Raw genomic sequence first — 23,828 nt, 5'->3', positions numbered from 1 at the left:
AGGGTACAGTGGGGACAGGGACTGGCAGTTTCTGAAAAGAGTCCCAGACACACCAGTGTGTCCCCAGGGGCGGGCTGTGGCTGTTTGCCGCTGGCTCAGCCACCACCGCCATCTCCCCCGCTTGCCGCCCTGGCTCCTGTCGCACAGGACTGGGTGCTTGGCGGGACGGGGGTGGGGTGTGTGTGTGATGCAGCATGACGGCAGCGGGACATCCGTGGGGTCTGGAATCAGCACGGCTCACAAGGGTTCCCTTCGCGGACGGTGACTCACGGGAAACTTCTGGATGATGGGGAGGGACCGTGGTGCCCGCGGGCGGGGGCTCGCCGGTGAGCTCCCCCTTCAGAGGAGGGACTGAGGCTCGCAGAGGGTCATGGCATCTGCTCCGGTGGGCAGTGGCGCTCTGGCGAGGCGGCTGTCCCAGCAGATCTGCGAGCCGGGAGCAGCTTCTCTCTGGAGCCTCCGTGTGCAGGAAAGAGGTCGCTGGCTCTTTGGGCAAGGAGGTGCCCTTGGAGTGGACACCAAGCCCAGGTGCACACGGCCCCTGGGCGGGCCGGCAGGGGAGGGGGAAGAAGTGAGGCCTCCAGGCTCGCTGTCCCTCCGTCTGTCTGCCTCCAGGGCAGCGACACTAGCACCCGGCGGCCAGTGTCCTCCAGTGGCCAAGCCCGGCTCCCGCCGCTGCTGTGCTGTCCGGAGAGGACGGTGCACCTGGCGCGGAGCCCGAGGACCCCAGGGCTTCGTGGGTCGTTAAGGAGAATGGAATTGAAAAGCGGGGCTGCCGCAGGGACGTCCCTCCACACGCTCCCAGGGTGTGCTCGCAGACCCAGGCAGCGTCCCAGCTCCCCCACACCCTCCGGGACGGTCGCCTGGGTCTCCTTCCCGCTGCTCCGTGCCCACCTCCAGGGGCCCCCCTTCCCCCAACCAGGGTTCTGTCGAAGCCAGAGGCAGCCAGAGGCAGCTCCCGCCTCTGCTGTCCGCGCACCGGCCTCTCCCTGTCCCAGGCTGCTCCACACACCGCCCCTGGGGCCCTCCTGACTCCCTCGCGGCGAGGTCTAGGACGGGGCAGGGGCTTTGAGTTGGGCTCAGCCACTCCCTGCCCCCACACGCCCCAGCTGGGGCTGAGAAGGCAAACTAACCGGCAGAGCCATCATTAACCAATTACCAGGCCTCCCCAAATTACGGGCTGCGTCCCAGTGCAGGCTGGGACAGATGCCGAGGCCCCCAGCTGGCAGGCGCTTGCTTGATGGGGCCACCCTCGCCAGCCCTGCCCCCCACCCGGGGCGGACTCTGTCACCTCCCTGCGGCTCCTGACACGGGATGGTCTTGCTGAGGCTGGGCCCAGCAGGGAGGGGGGCCTGGAGCGGGGCTGCTGAGGGCAGCCCAGGCTGGGAGGGCATCCCCGCGTGGAGGCCGGCCCGGGGCCAGACCGCCTCGCCGCACTCCCTCCAGGCTGGGACGAGAGAGGACGCCGGCAGCCCGTTCCCTCCAGAGCCCCCGCAGCACGAAGCAAGCGTCTGTGCATGAGATGTGAGGCCAGTTCAGGCTGCAGTGGGGCTCCAAGGGCAGAGGCTCTGATGGGTAGACGGACCCTAGGACCACCCTCCAGACAGCCAGACCAGCCCTTGGCCAGGAGAGGATGTTCTAGAAGGCCGGCACTGGCCACTATTCCAGGAGGCTGGTAGGGGCAGCAGCGGGGGCTTTCTCTGTGGCCAAGTCAGTGGCGGCTGCCGCCATGGGGCTGGGCACATAGTTGAAGGGGGGGACACGGGCCGAGCGGCTGGGGGAGCCGTGCCGGCTGGTGGGAAAGCCCCCTGCAGCCACCCCCAGGCCCTCGTGGACAAAGGGAGCAGAGGTGGGCGCTTTGGTGGGGCCAAGCCCGTCCACATCGCTGCCGGTGAGTGTGCTGGGGCCGCAGATGGCAGCCTGGGGGGGCCCCCTGCTTTCCAGACTCGGAGACGTGCTGGAGTTGGTCTTGGTGGCGGCAAAGTCCTCCGTCTGGACCACGGCGTCGCTGGTCTTGCGCTGTGGGGGGCTGCTGGGGCCCTCCTCGGACGGGGCGCCCATCAGTGGCAGGGCAGTGGCAGGCAGCGTGCTCCGCAGGATGTGTGGGACGTCCTCGTCCCGGATGCGACGCCACGTGGTGCCTGGTGCCGCCACCCTCGGCAGCGGCCGGGCCTCTCCATCGCTGCTGCGGCGGGCAGCGTCCGCGCCGGCCCCGGGGGCGGCCCCGTCGGGCCTGCGGGCCACGCTGATGTGCGGCAGGGAGGCGTACCGCTTGACCGCCTCGGGTGGGGCGGTGGGGGTGCGCACAGGCAGGCGGGACGGGCTCTCGGAGCTGGGGCGCCGGGCAGGCCGCTCGCTGGGACTGGGCCTGGCTGCGGGGGCTCGCTGGGGGACTGGAGCCTGCCTGGGGGCTGCCCGCAGCTCGTCGCAGCGCGAGGAGCAGAGGAAGACAGTGGGCAGCGCGGGTTGACTGCGGCGGGGGGAGCCGCCCTGGGAGGCGGGGCGCGCAGCCTCTGGGGTGGACAGTTCCGAACGGCGGCGGCGCAGCAGGCCCGGGGACTCCTTGATAAAGGTCAGCTGCCGCCGGAAACCTGAGCGGTCGGACGACTCGCTGCCACTGGAGCGGGCAGAGGCCACGCGAACGAGGCCCAGGCGGCCCCCTCGGGCGCCAGGGCTTCCCTCCGCTGCCGCCCGACCCCGGGGACCCGGCTCCGGGGCTGCCCTGGCCAGGGCTGGCGGCCCCCGCCTGGCTGGCCTCTGCATGAAGGGGATCCGCACAGGTGACTTCTGCGTCTTGTGCTGCTTAGACAGCAGGGCCCGCGTGGGTGTTTGGGGCACCAGAGCTGCCCCGGGGCCAGGGAGGGGCCCTGCTGCCTGGGTGCCTGTGGGCAGCCTCCTGGTAGGGGCCTGGGAGGCCGGAGAGGCGGGGGAGGACCCTGAGGAGGGGGCCTTGGCCAGGCGTGCGGGCGGTGTGGCACTCCTCTGGGGAGGGCTCAGTGCCGCCAGCTCCGAGCTCTTGCCAGGCCGGTGCAGGCTTCGAGACCGCTGCTGCCCAGGGCTGGGGGTCTTGGCGGGGGCTCCTGGCTGCGCAGGACTCGGGGGTCCCATCTTCCTCGGTGCCACATGGGTGCCAGGGTGGCCTTTGGGTTGGGCCCGGGGGGCCGGGCTGGGCACATAGATCACAGTCCTTCCCCGGAGCACGGCCGGCACCCTGCACGTGGTCTTCTGAGCCCCTCGCAGCTTCTCGGGGCCGCTGGTGCTGTGCTGGGCCAGGGCCGAGTCCCGTTTCTCCGGCCTCGCAGTGCTGCCCACCGGGCCCCCCGCCTGCAGCCGCCGTCCCTTCCTGTGCAGTGAGGGTTGCAGGGTGGAGCTCCCCGACAGCCCCGACCCGGACAGGATCGAGTCAGACCCAGACGAGGCCTCGTGGGTGGCCGCCGCCGCCGCCTGGTGCAGCCACGTGACGATGGAGTTGGCGCCCTCCTGGATCGCGCGCCACTCGACGCTGTCAAGGTCTGAGGCATGGTCAGAGCTGGCCGCCTCGTCCCCGCGCTCCCGGGGCCCCTCTGCAGGCTGCTTGTCTGGCTGGGTGGCTTGGGGCTTGCGGCGCCGAGAGCCCGATGCTTGGAACCGGCGCCTGGGCACTGCAGAGTTGGCACCGCGCCGGAGCAGCCCTGTCTGCACCCGTGGGCTCGGGGGGCCATGACGACCCCCTGCAGTGCCCAGCCCCTTGTTGGCAGCCGGCTCGAGAGCCTGGGGCCGGCCTGCTGGGTGCTCGGGGGGATCGGGCTCACTCAGGGAGCTGGCGGAGGAGCTCAGGGAGTAGCACGGCGGCGTCTCATCGGCAATGAGGCTGGGCTGGGCACGGGCAGCTTGCGTGGCCTTGGGCGCAGCCTTGGGTGCAGCCTGTACCTCCTTCCTGCCAGCTGGGCGCTCTCTCTTAACTGCCCGGGGGATGGCAGATGCCCGCCGCGGGGGCACCACCGCCTCGGAGGGCTCCTCGTCTGAGTCGTTGTCGTAGAAGCAGTACACAGCTTCCTCGGTGGGCGTCGTGAGGCACAGAGACTGCAGCGCCCCGTCCCCGCGGCCTGGGCTGGGGCGGGAGACATCCTGGTCCTTGCAGGCGCTCGAGGGCTGGCGGAGGGGAAGCTCCAGCCCCTCCCTGCTCCTGCCCACGCCCCGGGCCTGCTCTGGGCTCCGGCCTGCACCCCATGCCCTGTGCCTGTGCCCCGTGGCCTGCCTGGCCGGGGCCTCACGACCCGCAGGCTTCTGCCTGTCGGAGCGCCCGCTGGGCGGGTCCCTGGGAGGTCCCTGCAGTGTCTCGTCACTGAGCGAGGTGGCACTAGAGAAGGTGACGGGCGTGCCGTCAGCGGAGTCGGCGCAGGAGTTGTCCCCCCGGGCGGGGGCCGGCACCAGCATGTAGACGGGCACGGGCAGTGCGCGGCGACCAGGCACCAGCGCCGAGGCCACCTTGCGGAGCCGGGCGGGGACCGCCGCCCCCAGGCACTCGCGCAGCAGCTCCAGCTCCTGGTCGGTGGCTGCCGGGCCCTCGAGACAGCCACCAGCCTCGTCCCGCCGGCGGTGCCCTGCAAAGTGCAGGCCGGGGCCGCCGCCGCTGCCGCTGCTGCCACGCTCGGGGCAGGCTGGGGGCAGCAGCCGCAGCTCCACGTCCTTCTGCACATAGTGTTCGTGCAGGGCCAGCGCGCTGAGGCTGGAGGCGCAGGAGAAGTTCTCATCCGGCTTCTCCACGGTGAAGCGCACGCTGCCCGCATCCAGCTCAGACGGAAGCCGGCAGCGCTCGCGGCGGTCGGCGATGTCCAGGAAGCGCTTCACATAGCTCTCCCACTGCAGGCTGAACTGGGTGCTCTCCCGCTCGCCGGGGGGCGCGGGGGCCAGCGGGGGCGTCTTGCTGCGGCTGGGAGGCATGGTCTGCCCGGGGCTGTCGGGCAGCTCGCTGGGGCTGACCGTGCCGCTGCCCAGCCCGCTGCACGGGTCACTGGGCACGGAGCTGGCGATGGACGGGCTCTCGAAGCTGCTCAGGGAGCTCACCGAACTGCAGCGGCTGAGCACCAGTGGCGTCTCCTGCACGCAGTTCTCCGAGGAGCTGGACGGGGTGGTGTCCTCCACTCCCAGGCCCCGGCCCCGCTGCGGAGCCGGGATGGCCACAGGCAGGGAGGCAGCCCCGGGGCCGAGCCAGGCCCCGTCCAGGTCAGCCTTGCTGGGTCCGGCCTCCTCCAGCCCTTCCAGGGATGAGTCACTGTCCAGGTCCCCGGCCTCACTGGGGCCTGGGCGGCCAGCCGAGGACAGCGAGGACAGGGAGCTGCAGCGCGACAGGCACAGTGGCACGGTCTCTGCCACCAGCTTCTCCGGCACCTTGCTCAGGCCGTCCATGGGCAGCCAGGCCTGCTTCCGGGCTCCGGGGGCCAGGGACCCCATGCCTGCCCTGGGGTTGCCCTCGAAGAGCGGTACGTGCTGGTAGGTGGGCGACAGCTTGATGGTGCGTACACAGGCATCGGCGGCAGAGCCGTCCCGGGATGCCGGCTCCTGCCTGCCTGGCAGGTGGAGGTCTAGCCGGCTGGGCCGCACCTGGCTGCTTGGGGACCCCTCGCGGTGCTCTGCCAGCACGGCCAGTGGGCAGGACCGTGTGTGCTCGCGGGGACAGCGCCCATCACCGGTGCTGCCGCTGTTGAGACTGTCATTGGAGAGGCTGGCGTGGGCAGCCTTGAGCCGCAGCAGTGGGTGGGCACGACTGCCAGCCTCTGGCCGCCTGCCCTCCGGCCGCCGGCAAGGAGAGCAGGACTGGGCCCGGCCTTCACGCGGCGCTTCCTGTCCAGGGTCCCCAGAGCTGAGGCTGAAGCTGTCGTCCGACGAGGTGTGCAGGGCAGAGATGTCCTCCACCAGCCTGTCGATGCGTGCCACCGCCAGCGCCAGCTTGGCCTTGGCCCTGGCCGCCACGGCCACCTCCCCGCTGGCCTCCTTCTCTGCCTCTGGGCCACTGCGGCGGGCTGGCGGGGCCCGGGCCAGCGCCTGCCCCTGCAGGAAGGGGCTCCCCAGGAAGAGCGACAGCACCGCGGGGCTGGCAGGCTCCGCAGTGGCAGCTGCAGCGGCCAGGGAGGGCGCCTCATCGTCGTCGAAGCAGCCCGAGTCCGAGGCGTAGTCCCGGGCCAGCCCGTCCAGGTGCCGCAGGGGCGGCAGGGGCTTCTTGGAGGCTGCGTCGGCCTCCGCCTCCGGCAGGCCCTGCTTCTCCAGGTGGTCGAGCGCCTGCGCCAGGTGCCGCGTGTCCAGCTCGGCCTCCAGCGCCCGCTGCTTCCGCACGTACAGGCTGGGAGCGCATGCGCCGGGGGAGACGGCCGTGGCCGTGGTCTGGTACTTGGCGGGGCGGTGGGCCAGCAGGTTGCGCAGGGCGGCGGCGCTGCCCATGGCGATCATCTTGTGCTTGGAGTGCACCAGGTTGCGCAGCATGCCCACGGCCCCCAGGTCCCACAGGAGCTCTTGGTCACGCGGGCTGCGGGCGGACAGGTTCCAGAGCGTGCCGCAGGCGTTGCTCACGATGGTCAGGCTGTGCGACGTCAGGTGCTGCAGCAGCGTCTGCAGGCAGTTGTGGTCGCGCAGCACCTGCCTGCGGGCGGGGCGGGGCGGGGCCGGGCGGGGCGGGGCGGGGCGGGGGCAGCGTCAAGCCCGCGTGGCCCCGCCCCCGATGCGCCCCACCCATCGCTGGGCTCCACCCACGGCTTGCCCCGCCCCTCCCCGTGCTGGGACTAACAGCCCCTCGCCCCGCCCCTTCCCCCCAGACCCTGTCCCTCGCCCCGCCGCCCCCCACTCCGCCCTGCCCTGCCCGGATGGGACAGCAGTGGGGGAGCCAGTCTTAGCAAAGTAAGAGTAAGGTAACTGAATTTCAGAAAACGTACTAAATGTTTACTAAAATGTATATATTAGGGGCGCCTGGGGGGCTCAGTGGGTTAAAGCCTCTGCCTTCGGCTCAGGTCATGGTCTCAGGGTCCTGGGATCGAGCCCCGCATCGGGCTCTCTGCTCAGCGGGCAGCCTGCTTCCCCCCACCCCCTCTCTCTCTGCCTGCCTCTCCTTCTGCTTGTGATCTTTGTCTGTCAAATGAGTAAATAAAATCTTTAAAAAAAATAATAAAATCTTTAGCACAAGTATAGCCTATGGCATATTTGGGATATACTTACACTACACATAAATATTACATATTTTTCTACATCAAAAACATTAGTGATTATTGTCTCATAAATAATACTTTATTTTGATAAGGAATGAATATTTCTTAATAGTATTTATAAAATTTTCAGTAAAGAACAAGTATTTGTTAATGTTTAGAAAGTAATATATATTTTTATTTAAATAAGTTAGTTTATTTTTTTTTTAAAGATTTTATTTATTTATTTGACAGAGAGAGATCACAAGTAGATGGAGAGGCAGGCAGAGAGAGAGAGAGAGGGAAGCAGGCCCCCTGCTGAGCAGAGAGCCCGATGTGGGACTCGATCCCAGGACCCTGAGATCATGACCTGAGCCGAAGGCAGCGGCTTAACCCACTGAGCCACCCAGGCGCCCTAAATAAGTTAGTTTAAAATTTAGTATAAGTATATTCCACACAAGATTTGAGATATACTTACACTAAAAAATGTGGTCCCTAGGGACCAGTTGGGACCGTCCATTCTCCGCACAGAACAAGGCTTGTCCTCGGTTCCCAGCCAAGTGGGCTCTGCCATCCCCAAGCCAAACTGCACGGGGGCAACCCCCTTCTCCCAGTGTAGGGCCCCGCGCCCTCCACCCCCGGTGGCCATGGGCTGGGGGGGGCCGACCTGTAGTCCTCCCGGGTGGCGATGAGGCTGGACACGTTGCGCAGGATGCCACCGCCGCTCTCGATGATAGCCAGGGAGTTGCTCTGGCACTTGTGGGTCAGTGTGCTCACCAGGAAGCCCAGGGCACCGTCCACCTGGCAGATGGCCGCCTTGTTCTCCGTGCTATGTGCCGACAGGTTCCACAGGGCACTGAGCACGCTCTTCAGGGTGGACTCCTGGACACAGATCGGGTAAGGTGGGGGTTGGTGTGGGGGCGGGGAGGGAGCAGGGACCAGGCCAGCCCCGCCCACTTGGCTGTTCCTGTCAAGGTGTGGACAGAAGGCCGGGAGGAAAGGCACCCAGGTCCATTTACCCGTACAAGCAACAGTGAAAGGATCTGGAGATACAGGGTTGGAAGCCCCAGGTGTGACCAGCTGCTTTCCAGTGCACTATTTGGCTTGATTTCCCCCCGAGATGGGGAACTCACCCCCTCTCCCAGGTCTCCCTGCGCTGTGGCTAGCACTGAACAGCCCTGGCCGGTCCCTCTTCCTGAGGCCTGGGGTGAGGTCTCCCTGTCCCCAGCCCCCCACGCCAGCTGGTGCCCACCTTGGAGGCTCGAAGAACACACTGCATCAGGGCAGTCATGCTGCCGACCTCCCGTAGCACCTTCTTGCTGTTGATGTCAGCCCGCCAGGACAGGTTGCGCAGGATGCTGGACACCACCTGGGCCGGGGCAGAGAAGGGACAATGTGGACCTAAGGCCACCTGAGCCTCCACCCCCGTGCCAGGCGGAGCTGAGCAGAGACTGGAGGGGATGCCCAATACCCAGGGGAAAGGGAGCCTGGCCAGCAGAAAGGCCTCAGGCAGTGGGGCACCCCGCAGGGCGCTCCTGGGGCCACACTGCCCAGGTACCTGGTGGAGCTCCTCGCTCTCAGAAGCCAGCTGGGCCACGATGGCCTCCATGCAGCCCCGGCGGGCACACAGCGTGGCCTGTTGGTGTGAAGAGGGAAATCACGCCGTGCCGGGCAGGGCAGGGGGCATGACGTCGACCCACCTCCCCCTTCAGGCTCCCGCCTCTGCTCACGGAGCACCTACTGTGCGCTAGAGCTTGAGCCCAGCCCCCGTCCTCACTGCCGCGTGCTGCAGGGGAGGGACGGCACTTGCCCAGTTGATCCAGTGAGGAAACTGAGGCCCAGGCCAGCACGGACACCCGCCCCCCAGTCCAGAGGTCCCATTCTCGGCAGAGCTGGCCCCAGAGCAGCCGCAGCATGGTGGCCTGGCTGATCGCATGCAGACATCAGCCTTCTCGGCCCCACCAGCCCTCTCTGGGCCTCAGTCTACCCGCCTGCAAACTGGGGACAACTGTCTCCATCTCTGAGGGCTGTTTCGAAGCTGTGGTGAGGTTGAGGGCTCCGACCTGGAGAGCGCTGACCCTGCCCAGCCTCCGGCTGCCCCACGCACCTTGTTGGCGACGTCCCCAAAGGTGAGGTTGGTGAGGGTCATGCCGGCGTAGCGGCGAAGGGCAAGGTTGAGCGGGTCCCGCGTCATCTTGTGCATCTCGTAGTCAACCTGCAGCAAGTCTGCCACGGCCTGCAGCCCACCTGCAGGGGCGGGAGCGGGGCGTGGTGCGCCTGCGGGGTGCCCGCCCATGGCCGGACTCCCCAAACCACCCCCTGCCTCCTTCCCGGCCTCAGACGCCCTCCGCTCCCTCCCACCCCACACCTGCCCCGCTCAGGTCCCCCTCCCCAGCCCCCAGGGCTGCTCCCCAGCCTCTGGGTCTTTGCCTGCAGTGCTCTTCCCTGCTGTCTGCCCGGGTTACTGGCTCTGCTCCCAGCTCGTCACTTTCTCAGGGAAGCCCCCCATCACCCCCATGAGAATTCTCCCCAGACCACGAGCCACGGAGGGCAGGCTATGGACGGCCCGTGCTCAGGAGGTACTACGGGGAAAACGAATCAGGGGACGCGGTCCGTACGGAGCAAGGGAAAGCAGCGGCGCGAGCACGAGAAGCCGCGTCTCCGTCTCCCCGTGGCGGAGATGATGGGGGCGAACGCCGGTGTCCCTGGGGCAGGAGGTGAGCGGTGCGCATCTAAAGACCTGCAGCGAGGGGCATCTGAGGGGCTCAGAGGGTTGAGCCTCTGCCTTCGGCTCAGGTCACGATCTCAGGGTCCTGGGATCGAGCCCCGCATCGGGCTCTCTGCCCAGCGGGGAGCCTGCTCCCCCCTCTCTCTCTCTGCCTCTCTATCTGCTTGTGGTCTCTGTCAAATAAATAAAATCTTTAAAAAAAAAAAAAAGCATAGTGCTGGCCACGTAATAAGTGGTAAGTCACTGTTATAAAAACCTCCGACGCAAGCCTGCGACGTGTTCACAGTGGCCAAGAGGGGGACACAACCCAAATGTCCATCAGCGGACGTGGACGGATGGGTGGACACAGTGTGTCTGTCCACAACGCAGCATTCCTCAGCTACAGAAAGGCGGGACGCTCTGACACCTGCTACCTCATGGGCAGACCCCAAAAACGTTCTGCTCGAGGGTACTTATATCAAATAAGCCGGACCCAGAAGGACCCTCAGGACCCCACTCCCAGGAGGGTCCCAGAGGAGTCCCAGCCACACAGAGAGGAGAGGGTGGGAGCCGGGGGTGGGGCAGGGGTGGGGAGTCCATGCTTCATGGGGACAGGGTCTCTGTGTGGAGAGATGGAAAGTTCTGGAGACGGAGGGCGGGGGTGTGAGTGCTTCCCGCCGCGCAGCTGTGTGCTCAGAGACGTACGACAGCGGATCTTACGTGTATTCTACCACAAGTTGATTTTCTAAGCAGGCTCCAGGCCCGACGTGGGACCGGAACTCACAACACTCAAACAACGGTCACCGCCTCTACCGACTGAGCCGGCCAGGCACCTCTAACAACTTTAATATGTGATTATAAATGATTTCGGGGGATGCTTCCAAGGCCCTTCATCCTCCCGAAGGTGGAAACCCACAGGAAGGACACGGACAAGAACAGGCAGCAAGTGCTGTGACCTCAGCTGCCGGGCCAGGGGCTCCTGGCAGACGCCGGCGGCATGCGAGTGTTTTGCCCTTAGGACCCCTGTATCCTCTGAACGTTTGTGAGGTTTGTGACCCCAAAGAGATTCTGTGCCTATGGGCGACAACGGTGCATACGCTCCTGCTGAAAATGAGAATGAAGCCTCTTAGCCCTTGGAATGTGCAGCCCAGCGGCCCTCAGAGGGAAACGCCGGCAGAAGACAGGGTGGGAGAGGAAATCATATCTTTGTGTCCTTATCACAACAACTGTGACCTTGGGGACCTCGCAGGAGGGCGTCAGGAACCCCCAGGGGTCCTGGGCCACACTCAGAACCAGTTCTGTAGGACAGTCTACATGTTCCTAGTCCAAGTGCTCAAGGTCAGAGGGGATGCGGAGCCAACAGAAATTCTCTGTTCTGGCCTGGTGCCGGTGGGTGGGAAGCACGACCGGGGCCCTCTGGCCTCCTGTGTTTAGACTACGTTCTGGGGCACACGCGTGCAGGTGTCTTGTGCACGGGGCGGACTGGACCACCTTCTCTGCCCCCTACCACAGGGGACTGCAGAGAGAGGGTAAGACACCTGACTGCGGCCAACGCCTACCTGCTGGGCACACAAGGCTTCCAGATTTGGGGTTTTCTCTGGGTTGCCTGCTTCCTTGTTTTCCTGTGTCTTCCTTTGTAAATCCAGCATATGGGGGGAGCCCTCCCCCAGGGCTGGGCACATGCCTCCCACGCAGCCAACCCGCACGGGGTCTACCCGTTTGCGCATTTTGAGCCCCTGCTAGGCGAGAAGCGGCATCTCCGGACAGTGAAATTGAGCATACATGGGTGTGATGTTTGAGCTTTGCTATTTGTTTTTCCCGGGTTTCGAGGACTCGTATATGGAAAGAGACATAACACCTGTAATGCTCACAAACCTAGGATTTCACAAGGTCGACCCCCACCGCCACCCGCCAGGCTCCCTGAGCAGAGACGCTTCCCTGTTCTCCGAGCCCCAGCATCCTGGTGGCTACCAAGCCAGCCCTGGCCAGAATGAGGCCCAGCGGCCCCCCAGGGCCAGTCAGGAGACGGTGTGGAGTCCTGGAAGAAGCCAGGGGGCACTCACCCAGCTCGTTCATGGCACGGCGGTACTCCTCATCAAAGGACAGCTTCATCACGGCACAGGTGGCCTGGCAGATCTGAGGCTCAATGGGGACAGGGGCTGCGGGACAGGGGGCCGGGTCAGAGCCACCTGCTGCCAGTATCTCCCTGCCCTTCCCTGCCTTCTCCACCCCACAGGCCTGCAGGGACCCCAGAGCTTTTCAAACCGCTGTTCGTGGGCGCATGGGGGGCCCCCCAGAGCCTGTCTAAAGTCAAGTCACAGGGTGCTGCCCACGCCGCTGCATCGCAAAGGCCGATGAGGTAGTGCCTGGTGCTAAGGACCTTTTGGCAGTGTTTTTGCCATATATTAAGTTTGCAAAGACCTGCAAACACTAGGGGTCCCAGACTGCACCCTGCTTGCAAAGGTTAAGGCTCTAGCCGGAGTCCGCGGGAGACCTGGACGGCTGCCGGCTTACCACCCCCCCACACCGGAGCTCCTACGCGCTCACCGCCGCCGTTGCCGCCTCCGTCGGCACCGTCCCTGCCCTGAAGCCAGTCCCAGCAGGTCTCGCAGTAGGCCCGGATCTGCTCCAACACATGCAGGACGCGCATCTCCTTGCGCGCCAGGCCCTGGTCCGGTTGCGAGAAGACTATGTTGTGCAGCGCCGCGTTGGCGCGCATGCGTGCATCCTTGGCTCCCGGCGCCCCGGGGCTCCCGTTGCCCGCCTCCGCGCCGTGCAGGATCTGCAGCAGCAGCGGCAGACACCCCGAGCGGCGCATCGCCACGCAGCTCTCCGGCGAGCTGGACATCGCCAGCAGGGTGCGGGCTGTGTCCTCCTGGTCCCGTGTCGCCAGCATGGACAGCAACCAGAAGACCACCTCCACCTGGAAGGGCAGAGGATGAAGTCAAGGCGGGGAACGCTGCCCAGCTCACCGGGCCCCAGCCAGGGCTAGCCGCGGCCCTCCAGTGCGCCGCCCAAACACAGTGAGAGTCCTGGGACCCCAGCCCGGGAGAATCGCTGGCTCACCCTGACCCCCCCTGCTCTGCATCCTCCTGGGGGCCAGCGCACACACGTGGGGAGGGGATGGGAGGCGTCAGCCAGCACCGAGTACCCCCAGTTCTGGAGGCCCAAGAGTCCACCCTGTGGTCCCTCACTGGGTACTCCCGTGGGTGACCTCCTACGTCTGAGACTAGGTTGAACCGGCCCCAGGACAGCTATCCCCCACCCACCTTCCCAACCCCAGAGCACATGCTGGCCTTGCCAGCCTCACCGCAACCCCCCATCCAGGTGGCCCTTCCACACCTGAGGACACTTTATGGAGACAGAGGAGAGAGAATCCCCCACGTCTGACAGCGACGCGGGACCCACCTACCATGTACCTCAACCCAGCAGGCCGCCCTCACCCCTCGCAGCTCAGGCCAGCCGCCGGGCCCCCCACGAACCTGGATACCCCTCACCTTGCTGTTGCCCGGCTGAGGGACACCGTCGTCAGGGTGCGTGGGGACCTCAGTCTCCGGGTCCTCCTCTACCGGCACTGACTTCACCGCCAGCAGGGCCTGTGCGGAGAACACCGGGCCTGGGGGTTCGGTTGGGGAGCACCCCACAAAGTGCCCAGACTGCGGATGCCGGCTACAGCCCCATGACGATGTGGGTGGGGGCTGCGGGCCCGTTCCTGCTCCACCCCTCCCGGTACCTGGGCCTCGGTCTGCGGCACGCGGTCCTGGGCGGAGAGCAGCTCCTGATCGATCTGCTCCAGGCGCGAAGCGCGGATCTGAGCGCAGAGAAAGGCGCTCGCCAGGGCTGGCCCCGCCCCGGAGCTGGCCCCGCCCCGGAGCTGGCCCCGCCCCGGCGCTGGCCCCGCCCTCTCCCGGCTAGGACCCCACCCGCGGCCCGAGCCGCACTTCGACGTCCCACTCCGCCCACTCCCTGGCCCCGCCCCTGGCTCGGATCCCACCTGCTCCTCTACCTGGCCCCACCCGCCCTGAGCCCCGCCCCCGAGCCAGGCCCCGCCCCCCGCGGTCCGCGCCGGCCCCGCCTCACCTGCGCGCGCTGCACCATCTCGTCCGACGTGCCGAAGCGCTCCTCCATCAGCGAGCGGATGTGCTGGGCCTCGAACTCCAGCTGCTGCCGGATCAGGTCCATCTGCATCGAGAACTGCTGGGAGGGGCGGGCGGCCGCGGTGAGGGCGCGCCCCGGCCCGAGCCCCGCGCCCGCCCCCGCGCGCCCCGCGCCGCGGCCGCTCACCGTCTCCACGTGCGGGAGCTCGTCCAGGCGCTTGGACAGGCCCTGCAGCTGCGAGTAGTACCAGAGCTTCTCCTTCTCCTCCTTCTCGATCTCGTTCAACAGGAAGCACCTGAGGGGGCAGTCGGTGGGCGCGGGCTGCGGACGGGGGGCCGCCGAGGCCGCGGAGCGGGCCCTGCTCCCTGGAAGCCTCGCTTCCCGGCAGGGCACCAGCCTCGGTGCTCGCGGGGCTGGGTGGGACGGGGCGTTCACGCAAAGGAGAGAGGTGATTCCTTGGTAAGGTCTGGTCCCCGGAGACATGCTCCGAGGGGGCTGCTGTGCCCCTCACGCTTCTCCCGCACCAGCTAGTCTCCCTGTAGCCTGCGAAGACCACGTCAGGCTCGGGTTGATCCAGGCCCAACAGCCTCCCTCGGAACAGCGCTGTGGGCACGCCCTTCTGTTCCCATTGTACAGAGCTCAATGTTTAGGCTCTTATCTTTTCTTTAAATAAAAACTTATTGCCTGGGTGCCTGGGGGGCTCAGTGGGTTAAAGCCTCTGCCTTCGGCTCGGGTCATGATCTCGGGGTCCTGGGGTCAAGCCCCGTATCGGGCTCTCTGCTCAGCGGGAAGCCTGCTTCCTCCTCTCTCTCTGCCTCTCTGCCTGCTTGTGATCTCTGTCTGTCAAATAAATAAATAAATAATCTTAAAAAGGGGCGCCTGGGTGGCTCAGTGGGTTAAGCCTCTGCCTTTGGCTTGGGTCATGATCTCAGGGTCCTGGGATGGAGCCCCACATGGGGCGCTCTGCTCAGTGGGGAGCCTGCTTCCCACCCCCCACCTCCGGCCTGCCTCTCTGCCTACTTGTGATCTCTGTCAAATAAATAAAATCTTTTAAAAAATCTTTAAAAAATGCTTACTAACTTTATTTTACTTTATTATTTTTTAGACGATTTTATTTATTTATTTGGCAGAGATCACAAGTAGGCGGAGAGGCAGGGAGAGAGAGGAAGCAGGCTCTCCGCTGAGCAGAGAGCTGGATGCAGGGCTCTATCCCAAGACCCTGAGACCATGATCTGAGCTGAGCGCAAAGGTTTTAACCTGCTGAGCCCCCCAAGCGCCTCAAAAACTTATTGACTTCAAATAATGTGGCCTATGTTCCATCTAATTACAGAGCAGAAGTCTGAGGCTGGGAGGAGTTAGGAGACTAGCTTGAGGTCCCAGAGCACGGCATGGACATGACTCCAAGCCACTCCTGAACTGCCCCGTCGGACCCCACACAACCCAGCTGAGCCGAGCTGGACGCCCCGGACGCTGCTTTCCTCTGCTGGCCATGGGCCCGGGTTTCCTGGGCCACAGCCCCTCTCTCCACAAAGGCTGCCTTGAGCCCTTCTGGCTCCAGTCCTGACCCTGGCAATGGACACAGCCCTGTCCTTGGGGAGGCCTGCATGCTGGGGACCCCTGAGGACATCTCCCAGGAGCCCTCCTCTTTGTCCTCCAGAGCTCCTCGGGACGGAGAAGGGGGAAGACCAGCCACAGCTAGCAGGGTTCACTCAGGAGGTGGGTGGGGCACTTGCCGGTGGGCCAATCAGGGGTCAGGGATCGCTGGGGCGGAGCTGGCTGGGGGTGGGGCTTCCCACCACGTGCTGTCTCTCACCGTTCCCGGTCCAGCTCCTCCAGCAGCCGGACAGTAGCCCTGCTCAGCTCCCCAAAACTGTCCTTAGAGGGTCCAGAGCCGTGGACGGGACTTTCTTCGGGGGTCCGCGCCGCGGGCTCGGGACTTAGGGCTGGGGGCTGGAACTTGAGGTTGTACAGGCTGGTGATGTCCATCTGCAGGGCTGTATGGACACGGAAGAGAGGGAGAAGTCAGTGCCCCTTCCTGCCTCTCCTCCTCCTCCTCCTCCCAGCTCCCTCTGGAGGAAGGCTGCAGATTGCCCCAGTGTGCAGAGGGGCCCCCGGCAGCACTCTCACCTTTCAGCTGCTCCAGCACGTCTGTCTGCCCCAGGGACACCAGCACTCCGGCCTCCTGCTCCAGCTTGCCCTGTAAGTGCTTCAGGACCTCCTACGGCGGGGGTGGGAGAGCGCCAGCGGCGTAAGCCGGATGTCCTGGGCTCCCCTGAGCCACCCCCACCACAAGATGCCCCAGCCTGGCCTGCCAGACTCTTGGTCCAGCACCCTGGTGTTTGTGCCTCCAACCTCTGCCCAGCCCCACCCGCACCTTCATGCCGGACGTCTCCGTCTCTAGCTTGGACAGGTGGCTGGAATTGTCCCGCAGCTCCTGCCTCAGGTGACTGTTCTCGGCCTTCAAGGCCTCCACCTGCCGCACCAGCTGCTCGTAGGGTGCCACGGAGCTCGCCATCTTCAGCTCCTGGAGCGCCTGGGGCCACAGGTCAGACAAGGTTCACCCAAGGTCTAGGGACGGGTGGCCCCTGACCGAAGTCCTAGCCCTCCCATCCATTCCGGGGGGTGAGTCCCCACAGGACTGCCTGGTGTGGACCGCTGCAGGGCTGGCCCCAAGGCCATGCAGCATGGCCAGCAGAGCAACAGACAGCGACAGATGTGCGCAGAGCCATGGAATGGACGTCGAGACACACAACCCAAATGAGCAGCTGACCAGCAGACACCAGCGCCTGGCCGGCCTCACTGCTGGGTTCCCAGACACACCTGCTGATGGCCACGGGCCTCCCCCACAGAGAGCAGCCGCCCAGAGGTGAGGGGAAGAGACCACCGGCTGGCCCAGCCGAGGGGCGAGAACAAGGCTGTGTCCACCAAGAAAAAGCAGCACGAAGAGCGACGGCCAGGCCGATGTGGCGACCCCCTCAACTGGAGCCCATCGCAGTCACCCTGGGGGTCTAAATCTGGATGCCCCGCCGCCCAGACCCCTTCACCAACAGCTGGAGCCCCAGCAGCTGCCTGCCCAGCCTGACTCCCCTCTGGTCAGCCCCCCGGCGGCCCCGGCGGCCCCATGCCCCGTCTCCTGGGCTCTGCCACTGCCGTCCACTTCTTTGTGTGTGGCGGCCCTTTCTCACTGTGGCCCAGCCCCCTTCCTCTGTCCAGCTGGCTGGCGGCCCCTCCTCTCTTGGCTAGGCCCTCCCCGGAGCTGTCCCACCTCCTCCCCACCCCTCCCCACCCCTCCCCTTCCCTCTTTGTTCCCTTCCCATCAGCACTCGCCCCCTCCCTCCGCCTTTGTCTGAGGCGCACCAATGGCAGCCAGGCCTCTTCCCCACCTCCTTCCTGGGAGCCCCCTCCCCAGACCAGCCCGCCTTCCCCTTGCCCACAGGGAGGCGCTTACCCTCGCGCCCTCGCCCCCCCCCCACCTGCATTCATTCGCTCAACGGCCCTTGTCCCTCTGCTCCTACCCACAGAACCCTCCCCACCCCACCCACCCCGGGGGTCACCAAGGGCATGCTGGGCCTGTTGTAAAGGTGCAGAGATGAGGTCAGGCCATCCGAACCCACCGGGAAGACCTACTGTGTGCCTGACCGTGTCTTCCGAGTTCCCGGTCACAGTCCTGAGCCTCAGGGACCACCAACAGGCTGTGCTCAGAGGAAGAAAGTGAGGCCAGGGAGACAGACAAGGCACGACTGGAACCCGGTCCTGGAAGGACTCAGGAGTCCAGGTGGTGCGCTCTGGCCTCAGTTTGCCCTTCTGAGCCATGGGAACGCAGTATGCTTGGCCCATCCTGCAGGCTGATGAGAGGGTCAGGCATGCCAGTGGTCATGGAGCAAACCAGAGATCACAGGGCAGCCGGCGGCCAGGCAGGGAAGGCCAGCCGCTGGGGACCACAGCCTTCGCCTCCCACCCCAGTAGTGGTCCCAACCGAGGCTCCGTCGGGGGTCGCAGAGCTGGGACCTAGGCCTGGGGTTGCGGCAAATTCCCTGGGCTGGAGTTGTGTCCTGGCTGAGGCTCCCAGGCCCTGCCCCACTAGAAGGAAGCACTAAGCCGGGCGCGACACCGCCTGCACATCCCTGCACTGCCCCGACCAACCTAGGCCCCCTCCCTGAGCCCCACCCGGGGTAGCCTCCCAGCTCCCGTTTCCCTCAGGGGTGTCTGCGTGGATGTTCCAGGCCGAGCCTGGGATACCTCCGCTCCCCAGGCATCCTCATCAGCCTGAGCTTGGCCGCAGGGCCCCCACCAGACCCCCCCTTTTCCAGCCTGAGTCCCCAACTCCACACTCCCACCAGCCCCTCAAGCTTTGCCCAGTTGGACCCTCTCTCGCCCAACTCCCCACAGCCCTGCCACCAGGGCAGCCTCGCTGGCCTCCCACAGTCCACTCCTCACGCACAGCCAGAAGGAAGCCCTGAGAGTCACTGGTTGGAGTCCTTCCCTCGCTCCAGTACTTCCCATGGCTCCCCAGTGCCCTTGAGATAAGACCTGACTCCTCCACATCCCCTGGGGTGGCACAGCCGTGCTCTTCCACCAGGCCTCTGCGTGTGCGGTTTTCCACCTGGAGCACCTTTCCCAAACCCTGCCATCCCTCAAGGTGCAACTTCCTCCAGGAAGCCCTCCTGCCTGCCGCTCAGCTCCAGGTTGCGCCAGGGGACTCCCAGGAACCTCCCTGGGAGATCTCCACTGCAGAAGGGAAAGCACCAGTAGCAGGGGGCTGGTCTAGTTGAGCAGGGAGGGGTGGCACAGATGTGGCCCAAAGAGGCCCTTCTCTTCCCTTCAATCCAGGCCCCACTTCACAGAATGGGAAACTGATGTCCAGAGAGGTGGGGCACGATCCCCAAGCACACACAGGCCTGCCTGCAGACTGGGAGGTCCGAGCGGTGAACGCCGGGAGTGGGTGTGTGCGTGGGGACAGCGGCAGCAGCGGGGGCGTCCCCCTTCCCGCGGCTCAGTTTCCCTTCTGGCTCCACCCTGCAGAAGCCGAGGCTCCGGAGAGTGTGCCCAGCGCTGAAGCAGAGACCAGGGGACAGAGACCCCCAGCAGAGGCGGAGGACGCGCCCCCCGCCCTCCACCCAGGGAAGCCCGCCGCTTACTTTATCTCGCTCGGGCTGGGCTGGCGGGGGCGCCGCGGGGCGTGGGTTCCGGGTCTTCGGGGTCTTGGCGGCGCAGGCAGAGGGTTCCGGGGCGGACAAAGCCCGGTCCCGGCCTGCCCAGGCGGCGCCGCCGCTCCTGGGGCTGGGCGAGACCACCGCGAGCGGGGGAGGATGCGGGATGCGGGATGCAGCCGCCGCGGCCAATCGCGGCGCGGGAAGAAGGCCTGGTGCCATGGCAACAGCCAATGGCGGCCCCAGGGCGGGGACCAGCGGCGGCAGCGGGACGTCGCGCCTCCGGGCGGGTTCAGGGACTGCGTGTGCAAAGGGGGGTGAACCCCCTCCAAGGGAAGGGGGCGCCCCGTGGTCTAGGGCTCCGTGTCCCCCACACGTTCCGGAGTAAAGCGGCCTTAAGAACCTCCTGCGGCTGGATCCGGAGAACTTGGAAGTGAAACACCCAGTCCTGGATGTTACATCAGAATCTGGGGGCGGGTGGGCAGGAGCCAGGTCAGCCCCTCCTCACGGACCCAGCCAGGCCTTGTGCAGATGGGTGAGAGCAGGGCAGGGCCAAGGACCCAGGCTGGACCCCCCAGCCCCTGCCAGCAGGGAGGGCCGTGACTGGCATGAGGGACTGAGCATGGGGGATGGGCGGGCTGAGAAGCACCTGCGACCCTGGCATTTCTGTCTCCCTGGCAGAACTCCTCCGCGGGCATCGGCTGGGACTCCTGTCCTCCCGCATGTCGCTCGGTCTCTTGCAATCTCGTCTCCCTGTGTCTCTGTCTCTCGTCACACTTCTATTTCACCCTCACAGAAGGGGAGGCCGAAGAGGGAGGGGCCTGGGGCCCCCGCTTCCTCAGTTCTTCCCTGGGTCCCCAGAACCACTTGAGGGTTTAAAACCCAGAGCCAGGATCTCGCAGCTGTGGCCAGTCCTTCCTGCCTCAGACACACGCATGCACGAGGACAAAGGGGGCTCTGGGCCAGGAGACAGGGTTTAGGGGGGCTGCCTCTGTCTTTCCTGGCTGGGACGCCGGGGCAAATCGTTTGCCCCGAGAACCTGATTCCCCCTGGGTAAAATGGGGGAGGCAGCTGCAGCCTCAGTTAGGGCTGGTGCAGGGAACGACGGGACAACAGGGAGCCAAGGGCAAGGGGGCCACACTGTTTTCTGTTGGGTTTGCTGCAGGAGGCCCCCCCGTGTCCGTCCTGGGCTGGCAATGCCGGGGGCCCTGAGCGGACCCTCAAGAGCCAGACACAGCAGTCCCCAGCCCGTGGGGCTTGAGGACAGGGTGCAGTGGGCAAGGGGGCTCTTTCTGGAAGCTGGGAAGGCTGCCCAGAGAAGGGGACATGGTGCTTGGTCTCTTCAGGATGAAGAGCTGGCCATGGAAGCAAGGAGGGAACAGCGTTCCGGGCTAAAGGAACAGCGTGTGCAGTTTCCAGAGCTGGGATCAGTGCCCTCTCAGGGGATGTGGGTTTAGGCCTGGGTCAGGTCCTTATGATGGGTTTGGAGCAGGGGCAGTCCCCTGGAAGGGTCATGGGCTGAACTGGCCACAGAGCAGGACAGAGGGGCTGGGGAAAGGACAGGGCTCAGGGCCACAGCATTAGCTCTACCTTGATTCCCCGCCATGACCTTGGGCCTCTCTCTCTCTGACCTCGGGTTTCTTGTTTTGTTGACTAGGAGGTGGGTTGGAGAACCCTTGCCCGCACAGAACTAGGTCTCACCTCCCCCACCCAGTCTCAGAGGTCACTGGCCCCCAGGCCCCTCTCAGCCAAAAATCTTAGAGTGGCCTAAAGGCCAGCCATGTCCTCATACATATGAGGACACTGAGGCTTAAGCCAGGGAGTGCCCTGCTGGAGTTCACTCATGAACCTCAGCAGCCCTGGGTCCTGGAGGGCTGAGGGCACCTGGGACTGAGGTCCCCCCAGGTGCTCTTGTCCCCAAGCCTCTGGAAAATTGTATCTCTGAAGCCCCTGCTCCTCCTCCTCCTCGAGAATCCCTGACCCTGTAAATTCTTGAGCCACAGACCCAGGCATCATGGAGATTCGAGAACCATAGAACCTTGGGAAATACAGCACCCCAGGACCCCAGTCCCAGCCTTGGGGGAATGAAAGACACCTCCCCCCAATGTACAGCACCCAGGCCTAGTGTGGAGACCCTTCCCGGGGACCCTCCTGGGACCTTCTGCGCTCCCCACTGCTGCCGTGGAACCACGGGGCTCGCTCAGCCCCACCCTCACCCAGAGACCGCTCCCTCCCCTCCACCGCCGTCCCAGCATCCGGCCCCCATACAACACGGTCACTCAGTGTCTGAGTCTTCTGATCCTGACCTCAGCGCCAATTCCCACTTGATGCCCCGCCCTCTTTCACTGATCCTCCGCGGTGCCCGGGGCGGAGGGGTGGGTAGGACCCGGGGTGCCCCCCCCCCCCGCCACTCAGCTGGGGTAGGGCTGAAGGAAGCAGGAAGGCACCAGGTCTGTCATGCGACCAGTTGAGAGCCCAGCCGGGTGATGGAGCCGCGAGGAAGGACGGGCACCGGAGATGGGGGAGTGGTGAGGCCGCGCCCCTGAAACCCGATCGGGGCGGGTCGCCTGCCAGGGCTCTGGGGCTCAGTTTCCCCCGGCGGGGAGGAGGCGAGCGAGCGTCCCGTCAGCACCGCGGACAGCTCCCCCGTCGGCGTCCGGACCGGCTCCTCTCCCGACGCCTCTGCCCCACGCTCTGGCCCCCGCCCTGCCGAGGCCGTGACCTTGGGCTCCCCGCTGCGCCCCCAGCCTCAGTTTCCTCTTCAGTTGGGGATGTTAGAGCCGCAGGGTCCCGGACGATTAGAGGCCCGCAAAGCGCTTGGGCCTCGGTGGGATACATTTTAGGAACCTCAGCCTCGGCGAAAGGCGGAGTAGGCCCTCAGCCGGGAGCCCAGAGGGGAAACCGAGGCTGGAAAAGGTGCAGGGCGTGGCCCGGCCTCTACCCTCCTGTATGGGACGGACCCTCGGCAGGGCGGTCCCCCGTCGCGGTCCCGCCGCCCCAGGTGCTCTCTGTGCCCGCGCAGTGGGGAGGGGTCCTGGGGGTCTCCTTCGGAGACGGGGAGCTGGGCACGGCGAGGCCGCGCTTGCGCAGACCCGGGGTTGGGGGGGTTCGCTGCGACGCGGGGGGAGGGGCTCGCAGCCCGAGGCAGTTTCCCTGGCAACGGTCTCCGCGGCGACGGCGCGAGACCCCAGACCCGTCAAGCGTCGTGCGCGTGGAGCGCCCCCACGCCCTACCTGGTCCCCGAAGAAGGCCGAGTGTAGCAGGCTCAGCAGCCCCCAGAGCCCCATGGAGCCGCGGCCGCCCCGGACCAGCCCGCGCCCCGCCCTCGGCTGCTCGGGTTCGGGCGGGGGGGAGGCACCGCCGAGACTCCCTGCGCCTGCGCGGAGGGACGCGAGGAGCGCTCGCTCGCTCGGCGGGGTTGGGGGCGGGGACTCCTGGGGAGGGGGGCGACCCACGAGCGGGTCCGCGGGACTTCGCAGGAGCCGGGGGAGGGAGCCTCGCGGGACTGAGGACTCGGGAGCAGAAGGTGGGAACCCGGAGAGGGGTAGGTCGGAGGAAGAGCGGGCTGGGAACCCGGAGCGCGAGCGGTGCGAAGGAGAGTGCCGCTTTCGGAAGGGTGGAGCGCGGCGCTGCCGGCAGTAGCCGTCGGCGGCCCGCTGGGACGGGGCCCGCAGCAGCCGGGCTCGAGCAGTGCGCTCAGTCCATTCGTCACTCGGCAAACGTGCGCCGCGCGCATCCTGTTTGCGGGACTCCGAGCTGGGCGCTGCGTACGGACGGGGCCTGCTGGCCCACACCACACGGAAACAGACATCCGGTCACTTAGCCAACATCCACCAAGCACCTGCTGTGTACAGCCAACAGTCAAGACCCTGCTCGTGGGAAATGGGCACCCTGGGAGGAGGGGAAGAACAGTACGTCGGCTCGCCGTGAGCGCGGGAAACAGCCGGGAGGTGGGGGCGTGGGAGGCCGCGCGAAGGGCACCTAACAGACCCCACGACGAGCATCTTGGGCACAAGGGGCAGCGAGCGCCGAGGGAGGAGGCAGACGGGGACGAAGTGTGTGGGGGTAGGTGTCGTGCAGGGTCCCGTGAACGTGGGAGGCCTGGGGCCCTTCCCGCGTGGGGAGCCCTAGAGGGGTGCGGGCCGACGGTGTGCTCGCCGGCCCCCCCTGGCGGCAGCGGGAAGAACAGGGCGGAGGGCACCGTGCGGAGCTCCGAGGTGGGAGGTAGAGGGGAGTCAAGGAGGGGTTGTCACTAGGAACCGTGCTGAGTCCTGGAACAGCAAGGGACAAGCAGCAAGAGGGCGCTGCGTGGGCCTCCGCACGCCGGTGCCGGGAACCCGTGGCAGGGTGCTCGCGTAGACGGCACAGCCCCTGCAACGGCTGGGAAGTGAGAACTAGCGGGAATGGCAGAGGATGCAGGCCGCGCTGTCCCGGAGCCGGCGGAAGGGGGCGGGGGACACCTGCTTATTTAGGTTGATGAGCGGCTGAGGAACGGCGGCGAAACGGCCAGATCTAGAACAGGCTCTGACGCAGCTTGCCAACTGGACGGGGGAGACCAGGTGGAGCCGCGGGGTGGGAGCTGCCTCCGGAGGGGGTGGTGGAGACGGCGGGCAGGGAGTGAGCGCTAGGTCCGGATGTGGGGGGGCAGCCCGGTGGAACTGGACCAGAGGCTCAGATTCAGAAGGGCCCAGCGGCAGGAAGGGGGCTGCAGGCCAACGGAGG

At 66.1% G+C, this 23,828-nt stretch overlaps 1 protein-coding gene across 6 annotated transcripts; it reads right to left on the bottom strand.

Annotated features, from left to right (window-relative positions):
• Nucleotides 1–964: 964 nt before the first annotated feature.
• On the bottom strand, nt 965–22,469 carry APC2 (APC regulator of WNT signaling pathway 2). Of its 6 annotated transcripts, none has more exons than XM_032305170.1 (15): nt 22,340–22,469; nt 16,331–16,489; nt 16,084–16,174; nt 15,770–15,950; nt 14,143–14,251; nt 13,939–14,055; nt 13,592–13,669; nt 13,356–13,454; nt 12,376–12,781; nt 11,922–12,017; nt 9,259–9,398; nt 8,710–8,787; nt 8,404–8,520; nt 7,819–8,033; nt 965–6,616 (listed from the first exon to the last, which is right to left on the bottom strand). In XM_032305170.1, exons 1-15 carry the CDS (start codon nt 22,391–22,393, stop codon nt 1,660–1,662), a joined length of 6,897 nt encoding a protein of 2,298 aa, XP_032161061.1. In that variant the 5' UTR covers nt 22,394–22,469; the 3' UTR covers nt 965–1,659. The 6 variants fall into 6 exon arrangements, with proteins under 6 accessions (XP_032161061.1, XP_032161033.1, XP_032161045.1 ...); XM_032305142.1 differs by lacking the exon at nt 22,340–22,469 and adding an exon at nt 19,095–22,311; XM_032305154.1 differs by lacking the exon at nt 22,340–22,469 and adding an exon at nt 19,095–22,311 and having other exon boundaries at nt 12,406–12,781.
• Nucleotides 22,470–23,828: the final 1,359 nt, after the last annotated feature.

Source organism: Mustela erminea, chromosome 1, assembly GCF_009829155.1.
Source record: "Mustela erminea isolate mMusErm1 chromosome 1, mMusErm1.Pri, whole genome shotgun sequence".
Lineage (NCBI taxonomy): Eukaryota > Metazoa > Chordata > Mammalia > Carnivora > Mustelidae > Mustela > Mustela erminea.
Note: the sequence above shows the minus strand (reverse complement) of the source record. Positions and strands in the feature narration are given on the sequence as shown.

What these genes read in the sequence shown, in the direction of transcription:
- APC2 (XM_032305142.1), bottom strand. Translation starts at nt 19,328, where the DNA reads ATGGCACCAGGCCTTCTTCCCGCGCCGCGATTGGCCGCGGCGGCTGCA. An exon ending in AGCTCCCGCACGTGGAGACG is followed by an intron (nt 14,056 to 14,142) that starts GTGAGCGGCCGC and finishes CGCCCCTCCCAG; the next exon opens with CAGTTCTCGATGCAGATGGA. An exon ending in AGAGCGAGGAGCTCCACCAG is followed by an intron (nt 8,521 to 8,709) that starts GTACCTGGGCAG and finishes GCCCCGGCCCAG; the next exon opens with GTGGTGTCCAGCATCCTGCG.